Raw genomic sequence first — 27,630 nt, 5'->3', positions numbered from 1 at the left:
CCAGACTTCTTAAATGGATGCATAGTTACTTGCGAAAGCACAATACTTTTAAACGGCGGTGAGATGAAGCTAAAGCATAACTAGAAAGAGGTGTTTATGCTGGCGAAAAATGCTTAGAGGGGTAAAACGTTAATTACACATGCAACGCTAATCTGCACATGCACCAAATAATACATGCGGAGCACAGTCACTCATATTGATGAAACCAAATCTCTTTTCATGCTCAGACCATAATCAGGAAAAATTTTATTGTAATAAAGTTTTCGGTACAAAAACCACACATGGGCTTCTGTGAGCTCTACACTAGTACTATATTATATGATAAAACATAGCCAATGTTACTATCAGTATGCACGTCCATTTCCAAGAGATGCTATTGATCTCTTTTTTAACGTAAAAGCATGTATTTAATGTAGTAAATTTCAATGAAAGCAAAAATTTGAGTATAAAAGTAGACGATAACACAACAATTAGAGAAAATTTACAGTTTAAATTGAAAAACCAGCTTTGGTCAATAATTTACTTGGATGATTCCTTGGGATTTAAAAATTATAACAAATCAAGATCGTCGATTTCTGCCAAAGGTTCTTTTCCACTAAACTCGCTCCCATGAGCCAAGCACAAATTTGATGATTCAATGACAATAAGGTCTTCAATATCAGTAATATCTGGAACAAGTGGTGGAGTTCCGTAATTTCGGCAGAAGAAGTGGAACAACCCTCTTTATCTGTTGTGAGCACTGTTCTGATTGCGATATGATGCACTCCAGAGATGTATGAATTTTCCTGAAATATAAAAATTACTATGAAATATTATGTACTTCATTAGACTAATTTTAAGGTGGATTCGGCGATTCACCAAAATTCAGAAGCTTTATAAACTTTCAAGTAGTCAAATTCATTCCAAATATCTTTGCGACTGAGAGACAGGCCCAACTTTTTTGTCGGGTGATGGCAGGGGGCACGTGACTCCCTGAAAACCAACCAAAGTGGGATAGACGGAGACTAGACTCCGGGAAACTCAGTCGCTTTCATACCTGTGTAAAATGGTGAAGCCAAAATAATAAATTAACTCCAAATAGAAAAAGCCTTTGAGTGTTTGGTCCGGGAGGTAGAGAAAGTTAACGTCATTTTTTTAAAAATATTTCTAAATATGATCATCTTATATTTGGAAATACCACATTCACTGACGGCCGCAAAAGTGGTCTTCCCTCTCAACAATTTCAGACCGACCGACAGGACAGTTGAATGTTGTTTTCGTCGGTGAATATTCCACGGTGGGTATTATTATCGGCATACATCTTGTTACACCGGGAATTTGAAGCACAGAAGTAAATTCATGAAATGAGGCAACAACCATCAACAAAAGCAAGCCATTTTTACGACGTTTTCCACAGGTCATGCTACGCACCCGGTTTCCGAGATACTAATGATCAACGAAGATATCGCATTGCCCAAAAATTTTATTAACAACGTGCTACATAAGTTTTAATTGCTATACAATCATACTCAACTGGTTAGTACCTGATGGTCATTGTGTAACAATTGAAAGACGTTTAGTACGCTGTTAACAGTGGGCAATACGATATCTTCGTTGATCATTAGATTTGTTAACTGGGGAATGAAACACTCCAATGGCCGTAACAAGGGACCTCGTCTCAGGTATTATCAAAACACTGTGTGGTATGCGGGAAGATTCGCAGCAGTGACCAACCCCAGCCTCTCAACCGGAAACGCTTCGCTAACACACTTTCAACAGTGAATGAGAAGCTTTTCAAGAAGACTTCGCGAGGATTTTGGGGGACCTCGCTAAGGCTGCTTATGCTGAATCCAATCACTCGCTACTTGCTTAGAAGGGTTTCCGGTTGAGAGGCTGGGGTTGGTCACTGCTGCGAATCTTCCCGTTCCAGCATACCACACAGTGTTTTGTTTATACCTGAGACGAGGTCCCTTGTTACGGCCATTGGAGTGTTTTATTCCCCAGTTGACCTTGAGGCCGTAAGGCTCACCTTTTTATCTATTAGATTTGTTGTTCCACGACATCTCTCCGCAAAAAGTAGACTTTAACCGAGATATTATTCATTTTATTACTCATAGTTGTATATCCAATCCACGGACATATTCATCATCGGCCAACTATTCAGGGAGAACCTCGCCAAGGCATTGCAGAGATTTGACTCGCTTTTGTGACTCGTTAAATATCCGTAACGCATAATCCAATAGAGTGGTACTTACTGACAATAGATCTTGGGGGTTAAAGAATTTTTCGATGGGTCTGAGTGATCACAGAAGAATATGCTGTGCCAGCTTTCCCCTGTATCGAGATGAGTTGAACATGCTTCCCAGTGAGTTTGTACGCACTCTTTGTTTTCTTCGTTGTAAATAACTGAAAAAAAAACGATAAAATCGATATGAGAAGATTGTTTATCTCAAATTATTACAGCTTTTAAAAAGGAATTAACTGACACTCTGTTACCCTGTTGAACTCAAAGAGTAATTTACGATTAGGTGCAAATTCATAAGCGCTAACGATCATGTTAACTTGATTCTTGATTTCTAGATGTCGAAGGACTACGACCTCATTTGATATTTCACGAACTAGTTCAAACGGAAGGGACATCTGGGTCACCGCCGAGTTTTTAAAAATTTAATTAATGAGCATCAAATTTCAAATGGTTCCCCTAGTACCGAATTTCTTAACCCTATCTGTGCCGCAGAATGATGTATCGGTTTTTCCTTCTCAGCCGAAATGTGTCACATACCGAAATACCAGCTTTGGGGTACTTGATTATTCCAATTTACAATTATGCAGCGGCTAAGCACTTGAATGAAAAATCAGGATTAATTAAACAATTAAAAAATTTTGTAATGAGAATGAAATAAAAAAAGCATGTTGGCATACCAAAAAAGATACTACAAATTTTTTTCGAAGGTGTTACATTTAATTAAAATATCTTTAGCATTTCTGGCCAGTGCTAATCCAAGGAGATGGCACTTAGAGAGTTTAACAAGGCGATGACCGCTAAATGTTCCTCCCGTTGGAGATGGCTCGCAAATTTTCAAGTGTGATCGTTGTCTTTCGTCATCAAGTGAATTGAAGATCAAGTTAAGCTGATTATTGGTGCTTTCAAGCACGTGCTATGGTTCAGTACATAAGAGATGTATGGGAAGGAATATTCTAAGATATTTTCCCATGAACTTGGACTCCAAACTCCTTGAGTCAGAGGTTTATTTATTTCTGGTTACGTGGCCGGCTATCAGCGCATCGTGTGGTTGTGTATGCTAAACGATAAGGTTAACCAGAACTCTCAGAAGGTACTTGGAGAGGGTTTGATAGCAATTGGGGAAGGAATGCGGCCCTTGACGGGTGAGGGAGGGACAACTTTGGGTAGGAGGGTGGGATTTTCATCTTCCTTATAGGAAGAAAAAACAAATTTTTGGCCAAACGGATACGAATAGGCACAAAGAAATTTTGTGAAGCCTGAAAAAGTTATGTTGCAGTGATGTTAGAAACAGCCATAGTAATTTTCCACACTCTATTAATCTTACTCGACCTTTTTCAATGCTTACGCATCATTTTCAGGAGACTGCTCTTGAAAATGACTTATGTTGCAGCTGCCAATTTCAGGACATGGGTGTGTTTGACCGTCTGAGGTTGGTTGTTTAATTTCTCGATGTAAAAGGCCACATTGCGCTGTTTTCGGGGGTGATTGATGTAAATAAATAAATATATTAATAAATAAATAAACGATTGGTAAGCATTGAAATAGGTCGAGTAAGATGAAAAGAGAGTGGAAAATTACTGCAGCTGTTTCAGTTATTATTATCTATGGACTTCCACAAAGTCAACTCGTTGACAATCAGTCTGTTTCAGTGTCCAGATTTTCACTACTTTTTGGCGTTTCCATAACATGTAATTGCTATATTATAATTACTATGTTAAAACTTAAAAGTCTGCGAAAGCAAAAGTTTTGCTAAGGTTGCCAAATAATTCAGGTAAATGTTCATGAGTAAAATGCGTTGAATTCCCTTCCAGACGTCCTAATATAATTGAACGAATAAATTAACATTTAAAGAACAAAGATAAAATTAAGATTCAAAATTTTTACCTTGCATTATATCTGCGTTGTTTTCACAAACCGCATGAAATGATTCATCAAGCATGCTAACCAGAAATGGAACCATGGTTTGTGACTTATTTGAGACGGATATTAAAGATGCCTCTGCGTTCCGCAAACATTGTAAGATGGCATCAATGTTCCTGTGGAAAAAAATGAAAAGAATTTTAACTTCTCATTGAAAATTCGGTACGATATCCATACTCTGGGTAAATTGACGACATTTTATAATAATATTCTTAAATAACTTCCGAAATACGCAACCGGTTGTTAATTAAGTAATCACATTTAACTAAAAAATTTACTAAGTTGATGAATGATATAAAGTTACAGAGATTTTAAACAGTAAGCATGCGTGGACTTATGTCACGTCCTCATTGTAATCAAAAAACGTTTCTGTAACCAATGTAGGTAACTGGAAGTGTTGACATGGACGTAGGCAGAGAATTTGGCTAAGAGTGTCCATTGGGGTACCCCAATTTCAATAGTGTTTCTTTTTCTTCCCCAGTAAATGCTTTTAATTTAACTTTCTCGAGACTCATATCAAGCCTAATCTCTGATGAAATGTTTATTAAATACTGATTTTTTTATTTTAATTTTTGCCAAATTTTTCTGAGGGAAGAGAAGACGTTTCAGCTATAATTTCCGTGTTTAAACTACCTCATCTTCAATGTAAAATAATCGGGATTGACATTTTCACTAAAATGCATCACTTTTATCAACTTAAAATAGATACTCACCAGAAAGTATCCCAGAAAGAAGTTATCACGTTTTCCAACTTATTTGGGAATTTATAAAAATGAGAGTACTACCATAACGTGGTCCTTCTATCATTTTTATAATTACTATATTAAAACTTAAATGTAATAAATTATAAAATTTAGAAAAAAATAATATAAGGACCATTTCATTTCGTATCCCGTTAGATAAATAAGGAAACTAGAGACAAAAGAAATGACCTGGAATAAAAATATATTCTTAGCATTTACTCAATTCATCCTACTGGTTTATTCAGTTTTTCTCACCTTTAATCGTCCAACCTGTTTAATTAAGTCACGCCATTTTAAGTATTTCCGTTTCAAGTACATTTACTTAAAAAAAATACCAGGTGTTTCAAAATTAATAGAGGAATTTTAACACTGTATAATATTTATTACCGTTAACTTTCAGCAATAAATGAAGCATCAAACGAAATTGTTGCTCAGACAGTTGTTTTTTGATGGCAACAATGCTTATGTAGACCAAATGTCTCTACTTCGATCTGTTAGAAAGCACTAGCAGCAAAGATGACGACTCGTTAACAGAAATGTTTTTCTGTTTTACGGTTTTCAAAAGAGGGAATATGAAGTTCCGGTGCATCTTACGTTCCGTATTAAGTTCGGCTGTGATAATAGCATCCGTGCCCAACCGATGACCTTCACAAATCAAGAAACAGGATTGAAGCAGCTGTTGCAAAAATTACTCAAGAAACGCTAGTATAGGTTAGGGAAGAACTCTCACATCACCATGAGGTGTGACGGATGGTATTCGGGGTAAACATTTGTAGGATTTAATTTTAAGCTGTTTTAGTCACTCTTTCATGATTGATACAATTTATAACCGTGGGTTTGGTGTAGTAAATATTAGAAAGCGTTAAAATCCCGCTATCCATTTTGAACCACCCGTTTTTATTTGAAGATGTCGAAAAAAGTGTGCACTCTGGCGTATAAAACCGAGGAAAAAACTCAAATGAGCGATTGAAATGGTAAATATTATGTTATTACCGTGTTACAAAAGCATATGGATGTTTTCATGCAGTGAATATTCTTTCAGCTGAACACAAACTACTAAAGTTACATTATGTTATTGCTTGCCTGCATATGAGTTTACACCTCGAGCATCCCTCTTCGCTTGATGGTCGACGCGTTTCATTTTGCGTATCCATTTCATAGACATTGGCCACGCAGGTTTCAAAGCCTTGCATAATACGCTTATGAAAAATAAAATTCATATTGTCAATACATATATGCGTAATATTAAATGAGTAATACCCACTAAATGAAGGTAAAATAAGAATAATATAATTTAATTCCCTTCATGCACAATTACAGAAAACCTTTTACACAAGTAATGGCATGTATAGGAATGTATACAGTCTCAAACAATCTATACTACGATATTAATAGATTGGATTTAGTGCTATCCATGAAAAAAATTTGAACTACGTTTGAAAAATTAAGTAACGCAATGTGTGGAAAAATGCTAAGGCATATCAGCTGCAATAAAAAGAAAAAGAGTTATTAAAGTCTTTTGTAAAATAAATACTGTATTACGTCAGTCATTGATGATCAAACATTTAAAACTGTTTTAAACTGTTCAGTTTATCCCCAACGGGTAAACAAAATCTACTCATTAGTATGTGATTCAAGACAGAACGTCCTCGGTTTTTATACCAGATTAATTATACCTATATTTCTCAAGAGGGCATTCCTAATTTGGGGAAATGAGACGATTATCAACAGATTATTCCTTTATTTATAATATTTTATTAGGAGTGATTTCCCATAGTATGTTTGGAGGGAGTACTAATTGGGTGAGGGGATGGTTAGTACATTATAACCTAAAATGGCTTCTAAGTAACATCTATGATGTATAAATTTTCGGCTCTGTTCACGAAAGACTTATACTGTACGTTTTTTGTGCTGTAAAGTTTAAGAGCTAAACATATAGCTGCCACAATAAATATGATTGAGTCGAAAATTATCACATTTTTTAAATGAAAAGTCTTGAAAATAAATTTCTCCCAGAGGCAGCTCTGGGTTAATCCGTGTTAAAGTGAATATTTTTTGCAAGAAATCGAGTGAAAGGTAGAGTATTGGATTTTTAAATAAAATGAAAGGGAGTAGGCTTGATTGCGAAGAAAGAAGTCTAAGTTGGGAAGGAAAAAGAGGCTGGGGATATATACAAAATTCCCCATGTAAATTTAAGGTAGCTAGTAGAATAATTTAATAATATTTTTGTTTGACCAAGCCTTTCAAACGAAGGAAGTAACTTTTTCTGTTTATGTGATGATAAGGGGTTTAAATAGATGTTGTTCTGCAGACTTGCACAACTTGAAAAAACTTTAGTGTCATATTATGGGAAATCACTCCCCATAAAATGTTCTAAGCAAAGGAATAATCCGTTGGTAATCGTCTCATGTCCCCAAATTAGAAATGCCCTCTATAGAAATATATGCATAATTAAAAGGTCAAGAAAATCGAAGGAAAAATGCAATTAATTCATCGGTATGAATAGCATTTTTTTTAGCTTGGCAGGACGCGTAAGATGGATGGCATTGGTACGACACGTCCATAATGGAAGGTCATCAGAATCTAAAATTGCTTTAAAGATGCCATAGTTGAGGAAAATAGACAATTTTCTCTTGTTAAAGTGACCAATTTGTCTCTGTGTAGATCTCTCAGTCGAAGATTTAGATTTACATTCAGAAAGATTTCTGAAGGACTTATGCCCTCTAAAAACAAAAAAAAAATACTTGTACAAAATCTAAGAGTAGATTTAAACATAGAATTAATTACGCATAAAATCATGAAAGCAACTCACTTACTAGTTATGAACGGTAAACTTACAGGACAATATAACAAAAGAATTCCATCATACAAAGTTCAAAAAAGGAAGAAAGATGAATATATCATACACAAGAAGATATAATCAAAGCGGAGGAAAACAGGAGAAAATAATGAAATCATAATTTTAACGCTATTTTAAAATAAAAAATCCTTTTGAAGACACAGAAATGTCGCGTGACAGAAGTTTTAGAATGGACTCTTACTATTTTATTCATACAAAGGCTCTTATTTTTGTATTCATACAAAGTTTTTCCCTTTAAACAAGAACCTACTATCGCCGCTAAAAGATAGAACGCTGTGCTTAAAGCTTTTGTATGAAATTCTGCCGAAGCTCCTTAGTGTCGTGTCATATATCGTTTTACTCAATGTTTATTTGGCTACTATAATGAATCATTGATCAACTTTTAAACGTAAATGTTTAGCTTCTACGGTCGAATGAGTGAAGAAGAACACGCGAAAATAAATGAAAACGGTGAAACGGCCGTCTTCTTCACCTCGTTACGGGAAAAAATATTTAATTGGTGCATTTCATTGCATTTTTTATAGTGAGGACAACATTTCTGCACAACAAAGAGCTTTTAAAGTTAAATTTTACCGACTCCTCAATTTTTGAAATGGCCGAAAGCTAGATTTTAATTTCCGAGGTTTAGGAGAGAAATGAATTACGAATCCTATATTTAACCCTTAACCGGTGACGTGCGGTCTGAGAGACCGCTGCGTTTCTAAAATTATGAATATTTTCAAAATTAAGATTTCAAAACATCTATATTTCTCGTTAGCTTCATATTTTTGCATAACAAGTACATCCCACTCTTAAAATTTAACGTTCCTTTTCTTAATTTCTGTAAATTTGCAATTGAACTCGATTCGCTGTTTGTGAGACCGCACGTCACTTACTAAGAAATCATCAAGAAAAGGAATAAGCGGGATAAATTTCATGGCTACTTACTACTTAGCCTTCCAACTTTAACATTTAAGGCCTTTTTTGAATCTGGCGAAATACTGATACACAAATATAATAATTATAACTCAAGTGTTTGTGGCATCAGTTTTTTGATCCTGCTTCAAATCACAATTTTTTATGACAAATTGGTTCGTATTGGGAGAGTAAAAATTTTAATATAAGTTTTAAAATAGTTAAGCATTCAAAGAAAAATTAAACAAAACAATAAAAATGGCGTAGCAATATTTTATGAATTTTTGATTTATTGCGGTCTCCAAGACCGCACGTCACTGGTAGTGTATCAAGAATTGCACGTCACTTGTTAAGGGTTAAAAAACATTTCTAAACTTTTCATGAAAGGAAATGTTCATAGTGTGCCTCTTACTTAAAATAAACCAGAAAGACAGAAATCGTCGTTTATGGTAGAGTGCTTTTTTTAGTAGTAACTTGGCGGCTACTCACATGCGCCTTGGTTCGACATTGCAAAAATAGCTGGTCGTCCTCTGACGATGGTATTGGATCACAGAGCACTACCAAGAAGATAGCCAAGAACGCACCTGGAAAACAAAAAATTGGATCCATGCTTCACCATATTTTTTAGAGAGATAACGTGGCAGTAGAAAACCAGAGTTGGTAGGTAATCGAGCAATAACAATCGGATTACTTGTACCGATTCCTTTTTACGAAATGTAGTATTATCATGGTATGTACTCCTTACAGTGAAAGAGGAATAATTAATTTCGTTATAATCGTTATTTTCTAGTAATCTACTCTTACTTTACCCATTTCACTAGGTCTACAAATAACTTGGAACAGTGGCGAAGCCAGGAATTTCATTCGGGGGGGGGGGGGTATCCAAAACCAGGGGGGGAAATTTTTGAAAAACCGGGCACTAAGTAATGAGCTTTAAATTAATTTTACCACTTTTCGTAATCGGAAAAACTTAATTTGTTAAAGAAACATTACGCAAATTCCTGATATTTCAATATTTTGTTTTCTTTTATGAAGTATAATAATTGTGTATTAATATTTCGGGGGGGCGGAGGGTCCGGACCTCCCTGACCTCCCCCCTGGCTACGCCAGTGACTTGGAGCTCCCTAGTGCCATAGATTGCATTTTCAGGCTCAGACATCCTTATGATGTAGTATACGAGTAATGGGTACAAAATATGACACCCCTTGTGTTGTTACAGTGATTATAATTGCACGTTTCGCAACGGAAGTTTCCAGTTTGGCAATTTCTATTAATCAATTACATATTATTGAGAAATAAGCGTAATTAATCTGGTATAAAAACCGAGAAAAAAATGCAAATATTTCATTGTTATGAATTTTTTTAGCTCGGAAGGACGCGTAAAATAGAGTGCATTAGTTGGACGCGCTCATAATATAAGGTCCTTAGAGTTAATATTTAAGGTAAAATGTAAGCATGGTAAATTTTTTCCTTCGAGCACGTTTATATTTTCACCAGGCTTCATTTTTGGATACAGTGTTACTTGCGAAGGCGCAATACTTTTAAATGGCGGTGAGATTAAAAAAAAAAAAACAAAAAAGAAGTGTTAATGCTGGTGAAAAATGTTTAGGGGGGAAAATGTTAATTACACACACGACGCTAATCTGCATATGCGTTTACTAAAAGTACATGCGGAGCACATACACCTTTATTGAAACCAAATCTCTTTTCATACTCAAAGCATAACCAGGAAAAATTGTATTACAATGTATTTTTTAGTACAAAAGAGGCTCATAGGTTTGTGTGAGCACTATTCAACAGTTGCCGGGTGGTCTCTGTAGTGAACAATCTTACAAGAAGTAATCTTATTTCTACTGATTACTTTTTAAGATCATAAATGTGTACTCGATTGTATGTACAATTGATTACCTTTTTACAAAGTAACTGTAACTAAGCCGAGTTACTTTTTCAGCACATTTACCGTCACTGTAGGGAAAGAATGTGATTTATGAAACAAAACAGCAACGCAACTGCTCTTCCTGATATTCAACAACATCAACATAATATACTACAAGCCGCCTCATTTTTACCGTTTCTGTCGGGCCAGGAATACAGCGCATTTCTAAGATGATATTCTCTGTTGCGCTCTGTAAGACATATAAACTCAATTACTTAAACAATCTTTTCCTAGCACTTGTGCTCTGAGGTCTAGCGGCTCCCAACCTGATCCTTGTAACAGCAATGCACTCTGTTCATTCGTACCAGTTCAGACGAATACCGCAGATTATTCATATACGCGATAACAAAAGGAGTAGTTGTTGATGTGAATACATCAACTGCTTTTTCCCATGACCAGATTAGTTTCTGATGAAATTTGAACTTAGGTCTGTAAATACTTATTTCATCAAAATCCGCGACTCAAGAGTTAATTCAATAGTTGTCAATGAATTGATGGAATGAGAAGCCAAGGGGTACAAGTGATTTTTTTAATAGACAGTGCTAGGCACAGATTAGGCCAACAAGCGCGGGTAAAACCAGTAAAATTAGTACAAAATCTTATCCTGGCAATTTTGAAAAAGACTGCTTTTCAATCTCGTACACTATCCACTAAGAGCATGAGAGACATTTACAATATGAGAGCACGAAAAAAATATAAAAAAGGGGGTTCGCTGTGAATCGCCAAAATACTTTCTTTCTGTATAAACTCAAGGCTGTAGTTGGACGAATCAACATGTATCATCTGCAACAAAAAGGACGAGCTAAGCGGACAATAAGCAGAGGTCAGTGGCGGATTCATATGGGGGTGCGAGGACGCGCACCCCCCCTTCAAGGGCTGCCTGTATTGCCAAACATTGCCGAACCACAATTGTAACTTTTTCATAGTATTGTATTGATATGAATATCCAACGAAAAGATCGATGGATTCTTCTCCTCATGGAAAAATCTGTCAATTTCGTTGGTATATCAAGTAATGGTTTCACTAGTAGTGGGCCCCATTGCTACAATGGCAACGCAGGTATTACCCTACCTCACCCTTCTACCCCATATCCCCTCTCCGGATGATCGGGCGTATCAATTGAATTATTGGGTTCCGGCCCCGGTGTGCTGTATCCTTCAAAGGAAATCCCTCATTCATTGTCTCGCTATGAGTATAATCACTTTCATTGAAACTTTGTTAAACTTTGCGTGTGACTTCACTATTTTTATTGCGATAAAATTAAAGGCAACTTAAGATATCTTTGGCGCCCCACCCCCTTGATTTTTTCTGTATCTGTTACTAGGAGAGGTATAGACATTATGTCAGAGGTGGGAGGATACCGGGGTCTGGGCAGAGGCAGAAACAAAATACGGGTTCGGAAGATAAATATTTCCATCTCCATGTCTGGTGAGGATAATGAATAAAATTTTGTCTTACAATTCAGATCGAGCGAATAGCGAAATATTGAAATATATAGAAACGATTTCATGTTATAATTGTGATTGTAACAGCACGAAAACGATATGTGTTCCAAGAAGGTATAGTTTACACGTTTTATTGCAATTATGGATAGGAAAAGTGTTGAAATATACTCATTATTCTAATTCTATTATTCTAAAAAATAACCTGTATCTATGTTCTTTTCCTGCGCGGCTAAATGATCATTTGCCGTTAGAATAATTTGCTGGAAAACATAACTCCATGTTACGCGCCTCAATTTAAAATGTAACTTACGCTTAAACGACTGTTCATCTTGGCTGCCCTCCCGTATTTTTTTCGTGTATTAATAGGTCTCCACTTGCCGCAAGAGAGGGTTTAGCGATCTGCATCTTGCCCGCGGGCCGTGGTTTTTGGTGACCCCTTCTATCAGTTTTCTCGCGAGTTGATAGTTTTTACTAGCACAGGCCTTTATTCACGCTAATGTTATCCTTTCACTGGTATGCTCGTAACCACTTCATTCACATTGAAGTTTATCTTGAAAAACTAAAAATAATTCAAATTATTGTCCTCTTCTTCACAACCTCACAACCTTTCTCCCAACTCAATTATTTTTCCTCAGAACTAAGTAGAGCACGGGAAGACTCCCTCGTTTAATTATGGTGCATATATGAATAAATCATCACATTTCCCACGGTATCGCTAAATTTACAATACATGATGTTCGATTCGCACCGCGGCGACGGCGATCCTCCACACTACGTCATACAAACGAAACTATCGCATCTCTAAGGTACAGATATGCGACTGAGGTCAATGAACTCAAAGCAATGGATGGCTAGCGAGTGCTCGTGTCTTGTAAAATACTGCTGTACGACTCAACGCGAGCGGAAGATATATATGCATAAATTTGTTTTGCGCAGAAAATACTTGCAATTCATCTGCAAAACTATGAATTTCACCACTGAATCAAATGGAAAAACAATATATATTTGCCGGCCTCGGTAACGGCGGAGTAAATTCCTCGCCTGCCAAACTTGAGGTCGCAAGGTCGAGTCCCTCCTGGACCAATTGCCCCTATCCAGTTAGTTCGTTTACGTGTAATTGTTAAATTTATTTAACACCGCAATGTAAAATAGGCAACATGTCCTGTATTCCGTGGTATGAAAATAAATAAAAATAAGTAAAATTGAATGATTTGAATAGCTTCAGTTTCTTGCTACTAAAACCCAGATTTATTTCCAATTATGTGATCGTTTTATATATTTAAAGTTTTAAATTTTGCGCCAATATTATGCGACGCGAGTAGTACTTTATGTAACGTTTATTCTATCTAACTTTAATTAGACAAACTTTATCTAACGCCGCAACTTATTAGTTAAATGGAAAATCAGATTGAAAGCATGGTCCATTTTGAAAGGGAATAAACTGTCGTCTTGGAAAAAAAGTAATTTATCTTCTAAGTCGCAACCTCATCCGAAATGATGCAATGCCTGTTTTTTCCGGCGAACGATGGCAGTGAAGATTTCTCTTAGATTTCACACTGATTGTGAGTAATGTCCTGCATATTTCCTAACGACGTTACGATGTGCAGCTCGCCCGTCGTCCTAAGGGATTCAGATATCAATGGAAGTCCAGATATCCATGATTCATACAGGATTCATCATTGGATTCCTGAATCCGTGAGAACGAGTTCTTGTCCAAGGGCAAGTTGCACATCGATATGTCGGAGGGAGATATGGAGATATTACCTGGTTTGAAACCACAGAAATCTTCAATGCCATCCAGAATGAAAAAGAATACAGAGCTGCGCAATTTTCCATGCATTTAAATGAAGCGCAACTTTGGAGGTATTTATTAAGGCCGCTTAATACGGAGCATGCGACCGTGCATGTTAGGACGGCATTGATTTCTCATTAAGGCGTAAAATCGCAAGTATGCACGAACGAAATTAGAACAGGGGTTATTTTGCCATCTCACGTTAGTGAATTCTCGCATCCGTTCTAGCAAATTCACCGCTTTACACGACGCAGTTTTGACTGCGAGGTCGTTAACACGCCAAATTGTGCAACTACGTGTCCCGTGTAAAACGGCCTTTAAGAGTCCAGATGCGCAATTTCTTAGCCTCTCTTAGGAATGGGATGTTAGCATTCCATTTTTTACAGTTCAGTGACCATGATTCACAATGTTTTGGCTAATGCACTAGTACCAAGTATTCTTTAGCATGTGGATGCGGGGCCAGTGAACGATTGTTTGGCTAGAGTTTAGGCACTCGATATATATCCAGCCGCAGCCGATTGAAATCGGACGAACGTGAAAGCGATTTAGCCTGCCTCTATGCTTAACTATACCCTTTCCTTCATTTCTGTGTGACTCCGAGTTGGAAAATATCTATTACTAATGCTTGGAACAATAGAGGCATATGAAATACTTTATAAGCTAAGTTGACATTGTATATGCGTTTTTATCGAATAATTTATTCATGAAATTAATCATTTTTCAATGAATTTAGAGCTAAATGGTAATATTAAAATACTGAATCCTTACCGAAAATGATTAGGCGAGTAGCGGAAGCCATTCTTGTTGGTCACTATGAACTCCGATATGTGCAAACGGAACACTACGCAGGCTGCCTCACTTACGAAGGATAAGAATATACTGTTCCTGTCTTACTTCTTTCAGCACGAAAGCCATCACTTCGTGTCAAAATCATGTATCTCGTCGTCTTATTATCAAAGTTTTCAACTTTGGACTATGAACTCGCTCTCCAGAAATATACAGAAATTATTGCCAATCCAGTCAAATCAATGGATAAATAAGTGAAGCTGTTAAAAATTATGAGCAGTATATTTTAGTTGACCGCAATATAGAGACTTTAAGCTTCCAAAAAAAGTGTTAGACCTACATTATTTGAGCACTAGGGAAGAGGGAAAATAGTTTTTTCTCTTTGATGACCGCTGTCTCTATCTAAACCACGGATATTTTGTCAATGAGCATAAAGAAAATATAGCAAAATAATGCGAAATCCGGTCAAACAATTTAACTTTTTTTGGTATGCAGTACTGAAAATCGATTTCACCAATCTCTAATCCCTTCACTAAGCTCTAAGTTTGACCATATGTTTTCTGTAATTAAATTATAGGGTATCATTTAATGATCGTTCACGAAGTATCGGCGTCGTTGCAAATCCATTCTTGAGCATTTATATACAATAGCGAGCGAAGTGTAATAACTCCAGCCCTGGACTTCACCTATATCATCGCTCTCCTATATTCTCCCTGCAACTCCGCAATAACAATTTACCGCTTTCCAACCCTTGTCTCTTTAATCGTTTTGTCTTGAATTTTTTGAGTATATTTAATCGTTTTACTTTCATGTTTTGTTTTTTATCTATATCAAATACTACTGTTATTCAATACATTAACCGTCGAAACCATGGTAGTTATATAATAATAAATTCTGTGGATAAGCGAAGTTTAAGATAATCAATCAAAATGTACAGCAAATTCGCCAAAGTATCGCCGGAAACGAATGGCCTTTGTGCTGTTTTGGCTGGTAAGTTTGTAAATGAAAATACATAGATGCGAGGCCCGAAAGAGATCATTTTCTCAACAGCCATTAATTACACTCACTGCAAATATTGCGCTGTTCGTAAAAATTTAATTGCAAGTCAAAATATTTATAAGTATTGATGTAAAAAGTAAATAATTTATAACAATATGTAAGCCGCCTCGGTAATTTTTGCCTGCGCACATATTCAAATGTATAGACATGTTCATAGCATATTTTTTCTTTATTGCTGACTAAATTTTTCATTAAAAAAACTTACGCTGTCACATATACAAGAATTGCCATGAGAAAAAATTCCCCTGGACCGGGAATCGAACCACGGACCTTTGGCTTTCGATTAAATAAGCTTTTATTGCTTAATTTTTGATACAAAACAGATATATAATACATCTAGTGGGAACAATTTCAAACGTATTAGTATCACATACAAGTATATAAAAGTACAACATTATAAACATTAAATATTTTGATCTCAATCATTTAAATATGCTTTTCTATGCGTGTCTTAGACATTTTCATTCAAATAAAAATTTGGAGGTAAACATAAGCAAAGAGCATAAACAACAAATTATTATTCTTTTATCAAATTTTCCAAAAAAAAAAAAAAAGCATAGGTAAAAATGACCGGCGGGGCTCGGTAACGAACGTCCGATCCTCGGCACAGAGGCCAACCCTTCGTATGGGACCTGCTCATACGTCCATTTCTACCTCAGCACAGATTTTTAAAGCATATATTTATACAGACATTTTTATGTATATGTATAAAATTGAATGTAAAAATAAGCAAACATTAATTACAAAGGATTATTTTACATAAAATTTGAGAGAATACAATACGGGAAAATATTTCCCAAGCAGATGTCATTTCCGTATTAAAAAACATTCAACAGCCATTCTTTCTGCTCTTTTGTTGTATTGATTTTTTTGTTTAAATATATAATTTTTTTAATTAAATTATATCTGATGTCTCCTCTATTAATTTTGTTAAAAACATATGTGCTTATTAGTTCTGATAAAATGTGTGCCTTCGTGCTTGGGAAGAGTTGGAAATTTAATTTCAGTAGATCCTTATCGTTAACACTTCCCGATCCGAAGGTGTCAAATTCTTTAAAAATGTTTATTATGGTTTCCCAAAATACGTCATGGTTGCAACCCAGAACTGTGTGCGTCATGTCCTCCTGCCTCCCACACTCCGGGCACTCGTCCTCTGTTCGTAAACCCAGTTTCCTTCTCATTGTATTAGTCACGATGCATTCCGAACCTCTGCATCTTAAATGCGAACTTTTTATGCAACAAAGATTGATTCAAAATTTCAAAACCATGTTATTTCTCTAAAAAAAAAGTAGGGACAGAAATATCCAAACCCTAACTGCATCCAATTACAACGTATTATAGACACTTAGATGTATTATATAAAATTTTCTCAATCCTACGAAAACAACCCTATATTTAATAGGCGATGTGATTTGATTCGATCAATGGCTACTATATCTTCTCACTTTTCAGAGGGTGGTCTTAATATTAAGAGTCAATATTTAACTCATTTAGAATACCCTTTACATGAGAATATGACCTGAATATCATGCGTTAAAAATATCACTTCTTAGCGTCGATAATTCATTCATTTATTTAAGCCATTATTCCGGTATCTAGTAAAATTAGACATTGCAATAACTCCACTGGGTTTTATTTTAACAGAACGCGTTTCGTTGTTACAAACAACATTATCAAGTGCAACATAAGGTTTATGAGCGCAAGGCGGAGGATGGGGTTTGGGTGTCTAGAAGTGAGGATATCCCGTTCAATCCTCCGCCTTACCCTTCAAGCCCCAAGACCCATATAGTGAAGACTTATTCTGCAGTTGATAATGTTGTTTTGGCAATGCCTGATAAAAACAACAGAAATTTGGTCCTGAAGAACGTTACTTTCACGTTTTTCATAGGAATAGAGCCTTTCCCAAAAAACTCAATTGAAGGTCCGTAGTACTTTAGGCCCTTAGGGCACGGGTTCCTGTTATTATAATGTAACCAAAATTCAGCACGTGAATATAAACCTCATTGGGATCATTTTGAGACTAGAGAAACAAACATTTTCTCAATTCTAAAAAATAAGGGCCGGCCTACAGCACAGTTCACCATCGCTTGAGAATCCGAGGGTTGAATCCAGTAAATTAAGGTTAAATATATGCATGGTGAGGAAAAAATGCAAATATTTCATAGGTATGAACAGCATTGTTCTAGCTCGGCAGGAGGCGTAAAGAGTCCATTCGTTGGACACGTACATAATAGAAGGTCCTCAGAATTAATATTAAAGGTAAAATGTAGATGTAAAGGTATGCATGGAGAATTTTTCCTTCCAGTACGTATACATTTTCACCAGGCTTCATTAATGGATTCAAAGTTACTTGCGAAAAACACTATAGTTTTAAATGGCGGTGATATGAAACAAAAGCATAACTAGAAAGAGGTGTTAATGCTGGCTAAAAATATTTAGTGGGGGAAAACCGTAATTACACACAACGCTAATCTGCACATGCACTCAATAATTTTACATGCGGAGCACACACATCTACATCGAAACAAAATCACTTTTCATACTCAAAGCAAAATTAGAAAAAAATTTATTGTAATATAGTTTTGAGTACAAAAGCCGTTCATAGGCTTTTGTAAGCTCTACACTTATGCTGCATTACATGATATAACATAGAAATATTTACCTTTTATCAGTATTCACGTCCATTCCCTGGAGATTCTATACATATCTTTTTTTGTGTAAATGCGTGCATTTAATGCAGGAATTGTCAATGAAAACAAGAATTCGAGTATAAAAATATACGATAACACAACAATTAGAGAACATTTACTGTTTAAAGTTAAAAAAACAGCTTTGGTGGATAATTTACTTGAGCGATTTCGTCGAATCTAAAAATTACAACAAACCAAGATCGTCGATCTCTTCCAAACGTTCTTTTTCACCTAACTCGCTCCCATGAGCCAAGCACAAATTTGATGATTTAATGACAGTAAGATCTTCAATATCAGTAATATCTGGAACAAGTGGTGGAGTTCCGCAATTTAAGCAGAAGAAGTGGAATAACCCTCTTTATTTGTTGTGAGCACTTTTCTGATTGTGAGTTGATGCACTCCAGAGATGTAAGTATTTTCCTGAAATATTAAAATGTGCTATGAAATATTGTATGCTTAATTAGACTTATTTTAAGGTGGATTTAGCGATTCGCCAACATTCATAAGCTTTATAAAATTTCAATTAGTCGAGTTAATTTCAAATATCTTTGCGACTGAGAGACACGCCCAAATATTTTAGTGGACAATGGCAGGGGGCACTTGACTTCCTGAAAGCCCACCAAAGTGGGATAGACTGAGACTAGGCTCAGGGCAACTCAGTCGCTTTCAGACCTGTGTAAAACGGTGAGGCCAAAGTAACAAATTAACTCCAAATAGAAAAGCCTTTGAGAGTTTGATCCAGGAGGCAGAGAAATTTTACAACATTTTTTAAAGCATCTCTTAATATGATCATCTTATGATCGGAAACACCACATTCACTGAAGGCCACAAAAATGGTCTTCCCTCGCTATAATTTCTGACCGACCGACAGGACTGTTGAATGATGTTTCAAACATCCTAAATCAATATCCGTTACGCATTATACAACAGAGTTGTACTTACTGGCAATAGCTCTTAGGCGTTATAGAATTTTTCTCTGGGTCTGAGTGATCACAGAAGAATATGCTATGCCAACTGTCCATTCCATCGAGATGAGTTGAGCATGCTTCCCAGTCATTTTGCACGCACTCTTTGTTTCCTTCGTCGGCAATTGCTGAAAAAAAAACGATAAAATCGATATGAGAAGATTGTTTATTTCAAATTATTGCAACATTTAAAAGGGAAGTGACTGACACACTGTTGAACGCAAAGAGTAATTTACGGTTAGGTGCGAATTCATAAGCGTCATCGATCAGAATATCTTGATTTCGAGGTGACGAAAGACTACCATCTCTTCTGATATTTCACGAACTACTGCAAACGGAAGTGATATCTAGGTCACCGCCGAGTTATTTTTTTAGATTTTAATGAGCATGGAATTTCTAATGGTACCCGTTGTATCGAATTTATTAACCCTCTCAGTGCCGCGGGATGATGCATCGGTTTTTCCATCTCAGCCGAAAAGTGCCACATACTCAAATACCAGCTTTGGGATACTTGATTATTCCAATTTACAATTATTATTATTATTTATTTTTCCACAAGATTTACTTGGAGGTCTGCCAGTGTCGGGCCTTGCCAAGACGCTGCCTCAAGTTACAATTGATTTAAAAACATTATTATTCCAATTTACAATTATTATTATTATTACTATTATTAAAATATTTAGTTACAAGTCGACGATGAAGTCGGGTGGTAACATAAATTTAGGAAGTACGTTAAGACACAATAATATACATAACCCAAAATACAAAACAAAATACTAAGTACCAAAAAAAATTAAATAGCCCTCAAAATACCATTTTTCACAAAATACATGTCCCCATAGCACCAAATTTTTCACCAAAAATTGCACACAATGCATATCCACATAGCACCAAATCAGCAAAAAAACAATAACTATGCAGCGGCTAAGCACTTGAATGAAAAATCAGGATTAATTATACGGTAAAAAAATTTTATAATGAGAGTGAAATAAAAAACAGCATGTTGACGAACCAAAACATATACCACACATTTTTTTTTTCGAAGATATTATATTAAATTGAAACTTCTTAGGCATTTTTTGGCCTTTGGCATTAAAGTACCTTTGGCATTTCTCGCCAGTGCTAATCCAAGGTGATGGCACATAGACGGTTAAACATGGCGATGACCGCTAAATGTTCCGCCCGTTGGAGATGGCTCGTAAATTTTCAAGTGTGACCGTTCTCCTCCGTCATCAATTGAATTGAAGATAAAGTTAAGCTGATAATATTGGTGCTTCCAAGCACGTGCTATGGTTCAGTGCATAAGAGGTGCGGAGGAAGGATGATTTTCAGATATTTTCCCATGAACTTGGACTCCAAACTCCTTGAGTCAGCGGTTTATTTAATTCTGGTTACGTGGCCGGCTATCAGCGTATCGTGTGGTTGTGTATGCCAAACGATAAGGTTAACCAGAACTCTCAGAAGGTACTTGGAAGAGGGTTTGACAGCAACTGGGGAAGGGATGCGGCCCTTGAAGGGTGAGGGAGGAGCAACTTTGGGTAGGAGGGTGGGGTTTTCATCTTCCCTATAGGAAGAAAAAACAAATTTTGGGCCAAACAGATACGAAAAGGCAGTAAGAAAGTTTTTGAAGCCTGTATAAGTTATATTTCAGTGATAATTGAAACAGATGTAGTAATTTTCCACACTCTTTTAATCTAACTCGACCGGTTTCAATGCTTACGCATCATTTTCAAGACACTGCTCATGAAAATGATGCCTATTGTCGGCGTCGGTGGCGGCGGGGATAAGTCCTCGCCTACCATACTGCGGGTTCGAGTCCCGCCTGGATAAGTTGCCCCTTCCAGTACATGAGTGTTTCGTTTGTGGTTGGCTGCATAAACGCACGATGTAAAAGTTCACATTGTGCCGTTTTCGGGGGTAATTGATATAAATAAGAAAATAAATAAAAACAAATAAGTATTGAAATGGGTCGAGTGAGATTTAAAAAGTGTGGAAATTTACTTCAGTTGCTTCAATTATTACTATCTAAGGACTTTCACGAGGTCAACTCGTCGACAATCACTTTGTTTCATTGTCCAGATAATCACTACGTTTTGGCGTTTCCATGATATGTAATTGCAAAGGAATCTGTGACAACAAAAGTTTTGCAATGGTTGCCAAATAAGCCCTTTCAGGTACCTGTTCGTAGGAGAATATGTTTTAAATTCCCTTCCAGGCATCCTTATATCATTGAACGATTAAATAACATTACAAGAACAAATATAAAATGATATTCTAAATTTTTACCATGCATTATATCTGCGTTGTTTTCACAACCCGCATGAAATGCTTCATCAATCAAGTTAACCAGAAATGGAACCATGGTTTGTGACTTATTTGAGACGGATATTAAAGATTCCTCTGCGTTCCGCAAACACTGTAAGACGGCATCAACGTTCCTGTGAAAAAAATGAAAACAATTTTAACTTCTAATTGAAAATTCGGAACGATATCCATACTGTGGCAAAATAAGCGACATTTTATAAGAATATTCTTATATAAATTCCAAACCATGCAACAGGATATTTATTAAGCAATCATATTAAACTGAAAATTTACTAAGTTGTCGAATGATATAGATTCACAGAGATTTTAAACAGTAAGCATGCGTGGACTTAAGTTACGTCCTCATTGTAATCAACAAACGTTTCTGTAACCAATGTAGGTAACTGGAAGTGTTGACATGGACGTAGGCAGAGAAATTGGTTAAGAGGGTCCATTGGGGTATCCCAATTTCAATAGTGTTTCTTTTTCTTCCCCAGAAAATGCTTTTAATTTAACTTTCTCTTTCTCTCATCTCAAACCTAATCTCTGATGAAATGTTTATTTAATACTGAATTTTTTTTATTTTTCTTTTTGCAAATTTTTCTGAGGGAAGGGAAGACGTTTCCAGCTACAATTTCCGTGTTTATACTACCCCATCACCAATTAAAAATAATGGGGATTGACATTTTCACCATATTGCATCACTTTTATCAACTTAAGATAGATATTCGACAGAAAATTTACATTTACCAACTTATTTGGGGAATTATAAAAATGACAGTTCTACCATAACGTGGTCATTCTATCATTTTTATAATTAATATATTAAAACTTAAAAGTAATAAGTTATAAAAATTAGAAAAAATAATAGAAGGACCATTTCATTTTGTATCCCGTTAGATAAATAAGGAAACTAGAGATAAAAGAAATGACCTGGAATGAAAATATATTCTTAGCATTTACTCAATTCATCCTCCTGGTTTATTCAGTTTTTCTCACCTTTAATCGTCCAACCAATTTAATTAAGTCACGCCATTTTAAGTATTTCCGTTTCAAGTACAACTACTTAAAAAAATACCAGGTGTTTCAAAATTGATAGAGGAATTTTAACACTGTATAATATTTTTTACTGTTAACTTTCAGCAATAAATGAAGCATCAAACGAAATTGTTACTCAGACAGTTGTTTTTTGATGGTAACAATGCTTATGTAGACTAAATGTCTCTACTTCGATCTGTTAGAAAGCACTATTAGCAAAGATGACGACTCGTGAGCAGAAATTTTTTTCTGTTTTACGGTTTTCAAAAGAGGGAATATGCAGTTCCGGTGCATCTTACGTTCCGCATTAAGTTCGGCTGTGATAGTAACATCCGTGCCAAACCGATGACCTTCCCAAATCAAGAAACAGGATTGAAGCAGCTATTGCAAAAATTACTCAAGAGACGCTAATATAGGTTAGGGAAGAACTCTCACATCACCATGAGGTGTGACGGATGGTATTCGGGGTAAACATTTGTAGGATTTAATTTTAAGCTGTTTTAGTCACTCTTTCATGATTGATACAATTTTAGACCGTGGGTTTAGTAAATATAAAAAAGCATTAAAATCCCGCTATCCATTTTGAAACACCCGTTTTTATTTGAAGATGTTGAAAAAAGTGTGCACTCTGGTGTATAAAACCGAGGAAAAAACTTAAATGAGCGATTGGAATGGTAAATATTATGTTATTACCATGTTACAAAAGCATATGGATGTTTTCATGCAGTGAATATGCTTTCAGTTGAACACAAACTACTTAAGTTACATTATGTGATTGCTTGCCTGCACATGAGTTTACACGCCAAGCATCCCTCTTCGCTTGATGGTCGACGCGTTTCATTTTGCGTATCCATTTCATAGACCTTGGCCATGCAGGTTTCGAAGCCTTGCATAATACGCTTATGAAAAATAAAATTCATATTATCAATATATATACGTAATGTTGAATTAGTAATACCCACAAAATGCTAGTAAAATAATAATAATATAACTTAATTCCCTTCATGCACAATTACAGAATACCTTTTACACAAGTAATGGCATGTATAGGAATGTATGCAGTCTCAAACAAACTATACTACGATATTAGTAGATTAGATTTAGTGCTATCCAAGAAAAAAATTTGAGCTACGTTTGAAAAATTAAGTAACGCAATGTGTGGAAAAATGCTAAGAGTTATTAAAGTCTTTTGTAAAATAAATACTGTATTACGTCAGTCATTGATGATCAAACATTTAAAACGGTTTTAAACTGTTCAGTTTATCCCCAACGGGTAAACAAAATCTACTCATTAGTATGTGATTCAAGACAGAACGTCCTCGGGTTTTATACCAGATTAATTATACCTATATTTCTCAAGAGGGCATTCTTAATTTGGGGAAATGTGACGATTATCAACAGATTATTCCTTTATTTAGAATATTTTATTAGGAGTGATTTCCCATAGTATGTTTGGAGGGAGTACTAATTGGGTGAGGGGATGGTTAGTACATTATAACCTAATATGTCTTCTAAGTAATATCAATGATGTATAAATTTTCGGCTCTGTTCACGAAAGACTTATACTGTACGTTTTTTATAAAAAATCCTTTTGAAGACACAGAAATGTCGCGTGACAGAAGTTTTAGAATGGACTCTTACTATTGTATTCATACAAAGGCTCTTATTTCTGTATTCATACAAAGTTTTTCCCTTTAAACAAGAACCTACTATCGACGCAAAAAGATAGAACGTTGTGCTTAAAGCTTTTGTATGAAATTCTGCCGAAGCTCCTTAACGTCGTGTCATTTATCGTTTTACTCAATGTTTATTTGGCTACAATAATACATCATTGATCAACTTTTAAAAGTAAATGTTTAGCTTCTACGGTCGAATGAGTGAAGAAGAACACTCGAAAATAAATGAAAACGGTGAAACGGCCGTCTTCTTCACCTCGTTACGGGAAAAATATTTCATTGGTGCATTTCATTGCATTTTTTATAGTGAGGACAACATTTCTGCACAACAAAGAGCTTTTAAAGTTAAATTTTACCGACTCCTCGATTTTTGAAAAGGCCGAAAGCTAGATTTTTAAGTCCGAGGTTTAGGAGAGAAATGAATTACGAATCCTATATTTAACCCTTAACCGGTGACGTGCGGTCTGAGAGACCACTGCGTTTCTAAAATTATGAATATTTTCAAAATTAGGATTTCAAAATATCTATAATTCTCGTTAGCTTCATATTTTTGCATAACAAGGACATCCCACTCTTACAATTTAACGTTCCTTTTATTAATTTCTGTAAATTTGCAATTGAACTCGATTCGCTGTTTGTGAGACCGCACATCACTTACCAAGAATGCATCAAGAAAAGGAATAAGCGGGATAAATTTCATGGCTACTTACTACTTAGCCTTCCAACTTTAACATCTAAGGCCTCTTTATAATCTGGCGAAATATTGATACACAAATATAATAATTATAACTCAAGTGTTTTTGGCATCAGTTTTTTGATCCTGCTTCAAATCACAATTTTTTATGACAAATTGGTTCGTATGAGGGGTGTAAAAATTTTAATATAAGTTTTAAAATAGTTAAGCATTCAAAGAAAAATTAAACAAAACAATAAAAATCGCGTAGCAATATTTAATGATTTTTTGATTTATTGGGGTCTCCCAGACCGCACGTCACTGGTAGTGTAACAAGAATTGCACGACACTGGTTAAGGGTTAAAAAACATTTCTAAACTTTTCATGCAAGGAAATGTACATATTGTGCCTCTTACTTAAAATATACCAAAAAGACAAAAATCTTCGTTTATGGTAGAGTGCATTGCCGCTTTTTTAGTTGTAACTTGGCGGCTACTCACATGCGCCTTGGTTCGACATTGCAAAAATAGCTGGTCTTCCTCTGACGACGGTATTGGATCACAGAGCACTACCAAGAAGATAGCCAAGAACGCACCTGGAAAACAAAAATTGGATCCATGCTTCACCACATTTTTTAGAGAGATAACGTGGCAGTAGAAAACCAGATTTGGAGGTAATCGAGCGATAACAATCGGATTACTTGTTTCGAAATGTAGTATTAACATGTAATTTACTCCTTACAGTGAAAGGGTAACCGTTAATTTCGCTGTAATCTTTACTTTCCAGTAATCTACTCTTACTTTACCCATTTCACTGGGTCTACAGATACTTTGGAATTTCTGAGTGCCATAGTTTTCATTTTCAGGCGCAGCCATCCTAATGATGCAACATACGAGTAATAGGTACAAAATATGACACCCCTTGCGTCGTTACAGTAATTATAACTGCACGTTTCGCAACGGAAGTTGCAACTTTGGTAATTTCTATTAATCAATTACATATTATTGAGAAATATACATAATTAATCTGGTATAAGACCCGAGGAAAAATGCAAATATTTCATTGGTATGAATAGCATATTTTAAGCTTGGCAGGACGCGAAAAATGGAGTGCATTAGTTGGACACGTTCATAATACAAGGTCCTCAGAGATAATATTTAAGGTAAAATGTATGCATGGTGAATTTTTCCCTTCGAGTATGTTTATATTTTCACCAGGCTTCATTTATGGATACAGTGTTACTTGCGAAAGCGCAATACTTTTAAACGGCAGTGAGATGAAACAAAATTAAAACAAGAAAGAGGTGTTAATGCTGGTGAAAATGTTTATAGGGGAAAACTTTAATTTCACACACACGACGCTAATCTGCTCATGTACTAAATAATATTGCATGCGGAGCAAACACACCTATATTGAAACCAAATTTCTTTTCATACTCAAATCATATTCAGGAATAATTTTATTAAAACATATCTTTTAGTACAAAAGCCGCTCATAGGTTTCTGCGAGCATTATTCGACAGTGCCAGGTGGTCTCTATAGTGGACAATCTTACAAGAATTAATTTTAATTCTACTGATTACTTTTTAAAATAATTAATTTGTACTCGTAATTGATCACTTTTTAAAAATAAGTATCTGTATTCGAGCCCAGTTACTTTTTCTCACCACATTTACCGTCACTGTAGAAAACGAAGGTGATTTATGAAACAAATCATTAACGCAACTGCCCTAGCTAATACTCATCTGCATCAACATATTATATTGCAAGCCATCTCATTTTTATCGTTTCTACCGGGACTCGGGACTGGAAATACCGCGTATTTCTAAGAGGATGTTCTCCGGTTCGTACCGGAAGACATCTTATCTCAATTACTCGAACAATCTTTGCCCATCACTTATGCTCCGAGGTCTAGCGGCTCCTGTCCTGTCCTTGTCACAGCTATGCAATGCAATCTGTCCATTTGTACCAGTTGTGACGAATCCCGCAGATTATTCATATGCGATAACAAAAGAGGTACTTGTTGATGTGGTCACATCAACCGCTTTTCCCTACGATCAGATTAGTCTCTGATGAAGTTTAAACTTTGATCAGAAGGTATTTTTTTCATCAATTCAATTTCATTCATTGCCTATAACAAGAATGGTGACAGCTATTCATCTTGTCATTTTCGGTGATTATTCAATATTTATGTACAGCGAACTTGGGGCAAATAAATTGGGATAAATTGGAGAAAAATATCAGGAAATAACTGGCTTGGAAAGAGTGAAATGGTGGCATAATATAGTACTACACCAATCCTAGGACTGCAGCACTGTGAAAGTGAATGGCGCAGTTTCAAATGTTCAGGGATCACTCAGTCCTTGGTCAAAGCAAAATTCACTTCTATCTTCAAAATAACATCATGCAGTACTTACCGAAAATTATCGGCAATCCTCGCAAAGCCATTTTCGCGTGCCTATATCCACTAACCTAAATCAAATCACTAACGGACACGAGCGTGGAAGTGAATGAATTTTGGGCATGATAAATTTGGATTTCCCAACGCCTCGGTTCCGTTATCAGATGCGAGAGGGCAACTTGGTGATCGTGTGGGCACATTTTTCCGTCGTGATCCGAAAACCTT

At 35.8% G+C, this 27,630-nt stretch overlaps 2 protein-coding genes across 3 annotated transcripts; both read right to left on the bottom strand.

The window, feature by feature from the left end:
* Positions 1–214: 214 nt before the first annotated feature.
* On the bottom strand, positions 215–27,467 carry LOC124154373. Of its 2 annotated transcripts, none has more exons than XM_046528057.1 (6): positions 27,422–27,467; positions 9,131–9,225; positions 5,971–6,086; positions 4,109–4,260; positions 2,235–2,385; positions 215–785 (listed from the first exon to the last, which is right to left on the bottom strand). In XM_046528057.1, exons 1-6 carry the CDS (start codon positions 27,450–27,452, stop codon positions 659–661), a joined length of 672 nt encoding a protein of 223 aa, XP_046384013.1. In that variant the 5' UTR covers positions 27,453–27,467; the 3' UTR covers positions 215–658. The 2 variants fall into 2 exon arrangements, with proteins under 2 accessions (XP_046384013.1, XP_046384012.1); XM_046528056.1 differs by lacking the exon at positions 27,422–27,467 and adding an exon at positions 14,583–14,740.
* Positions 18,151–21,749, bottom strand: LOC124154375. The gene is made up of 3 exons (XM_046528059.1): positions 21,601–21,749; positions 19,292–19,442; positions 18,151–18,769 (listed from the first exon to the last, which is right to left on the bottom strand). The coding sequence occupies exons 1-3, from the start codon at positions 21,674–21,676 to the stop codon at positions 18,643–18,645; spliced, it is 354 nt and encodes a 117-aa protein (XP_046384015.1). The 5' UTR covers positions 21,677–21,749; the 3' UTR covers positions 18,151–18,642.
* Positions 27,468–27,630: the final 163 nt, after the last annotated feature.

The sequence above is a fragment of the Ischnura elegans genome, chromosome 2, assembly GCF_921293095.1.
Source record: "Ischnura elegans chromosome 2, ioIscEleg1.1, whole genome shotgun sequence".
In the NCBI taxonomy this organism is placed as follows: Eukaryota; Metazoa; Arthropoda; class Insecta; order Odonata; family Coenagrionidae; genus Ischnura; species Ischnura elegans.
The sequence above is the reverse complement of the archived record's forward strand: the minus strand, read 5'-3'. Positions and strand labels throughout refer to the sequence as shown.

Excerpts from the sequence above, each read along its gene's own strand:
- LOC124154375 (XM_046528059.1), bottom strand. The coding sequence starts at position 21,676 with ATGGTTCCATTTCTGGTTAACTTGATTGATGAAGCATTTCATGCGGGT. Across the intron at positions 19,443-21,600 it reads CAACGCAGATATAATGCATG|CAATTGCCGACGAAGGAAAC; the intron begins GTAAAAATTTAG and ends TTTTTTTTTCAG. Across the intron at positions 18,770-19,291 it reads ACGCCTAAGAGCTATTGCCA|GAAAATACTTACATCTCTGG; the intron begins GTAAGTACAACT and ends TTAATATTTCAG.
- LOC124154373 (XM_046528057.1), bottom strand. The coding sequence starts at position 27,452 with ATGGCTTTGCGAGGATTGCCGATAATTTTCG. Across the intron at positions 9,226-27,421 it reads AGGATTGCCGATAATTTTCG|GTGCGTTCTTGGCTATCTTC; the intron begins GTAAGTACTGCA and ends TTTGTTTTCCAG. Across the intron at positions 786-2,234 it reads ACCCCCAAGATCTATTGTCA|GAAAATTCATACATCTCTGG; the intron begins GTAAGTACCACT and ends TTTATATTTCAG.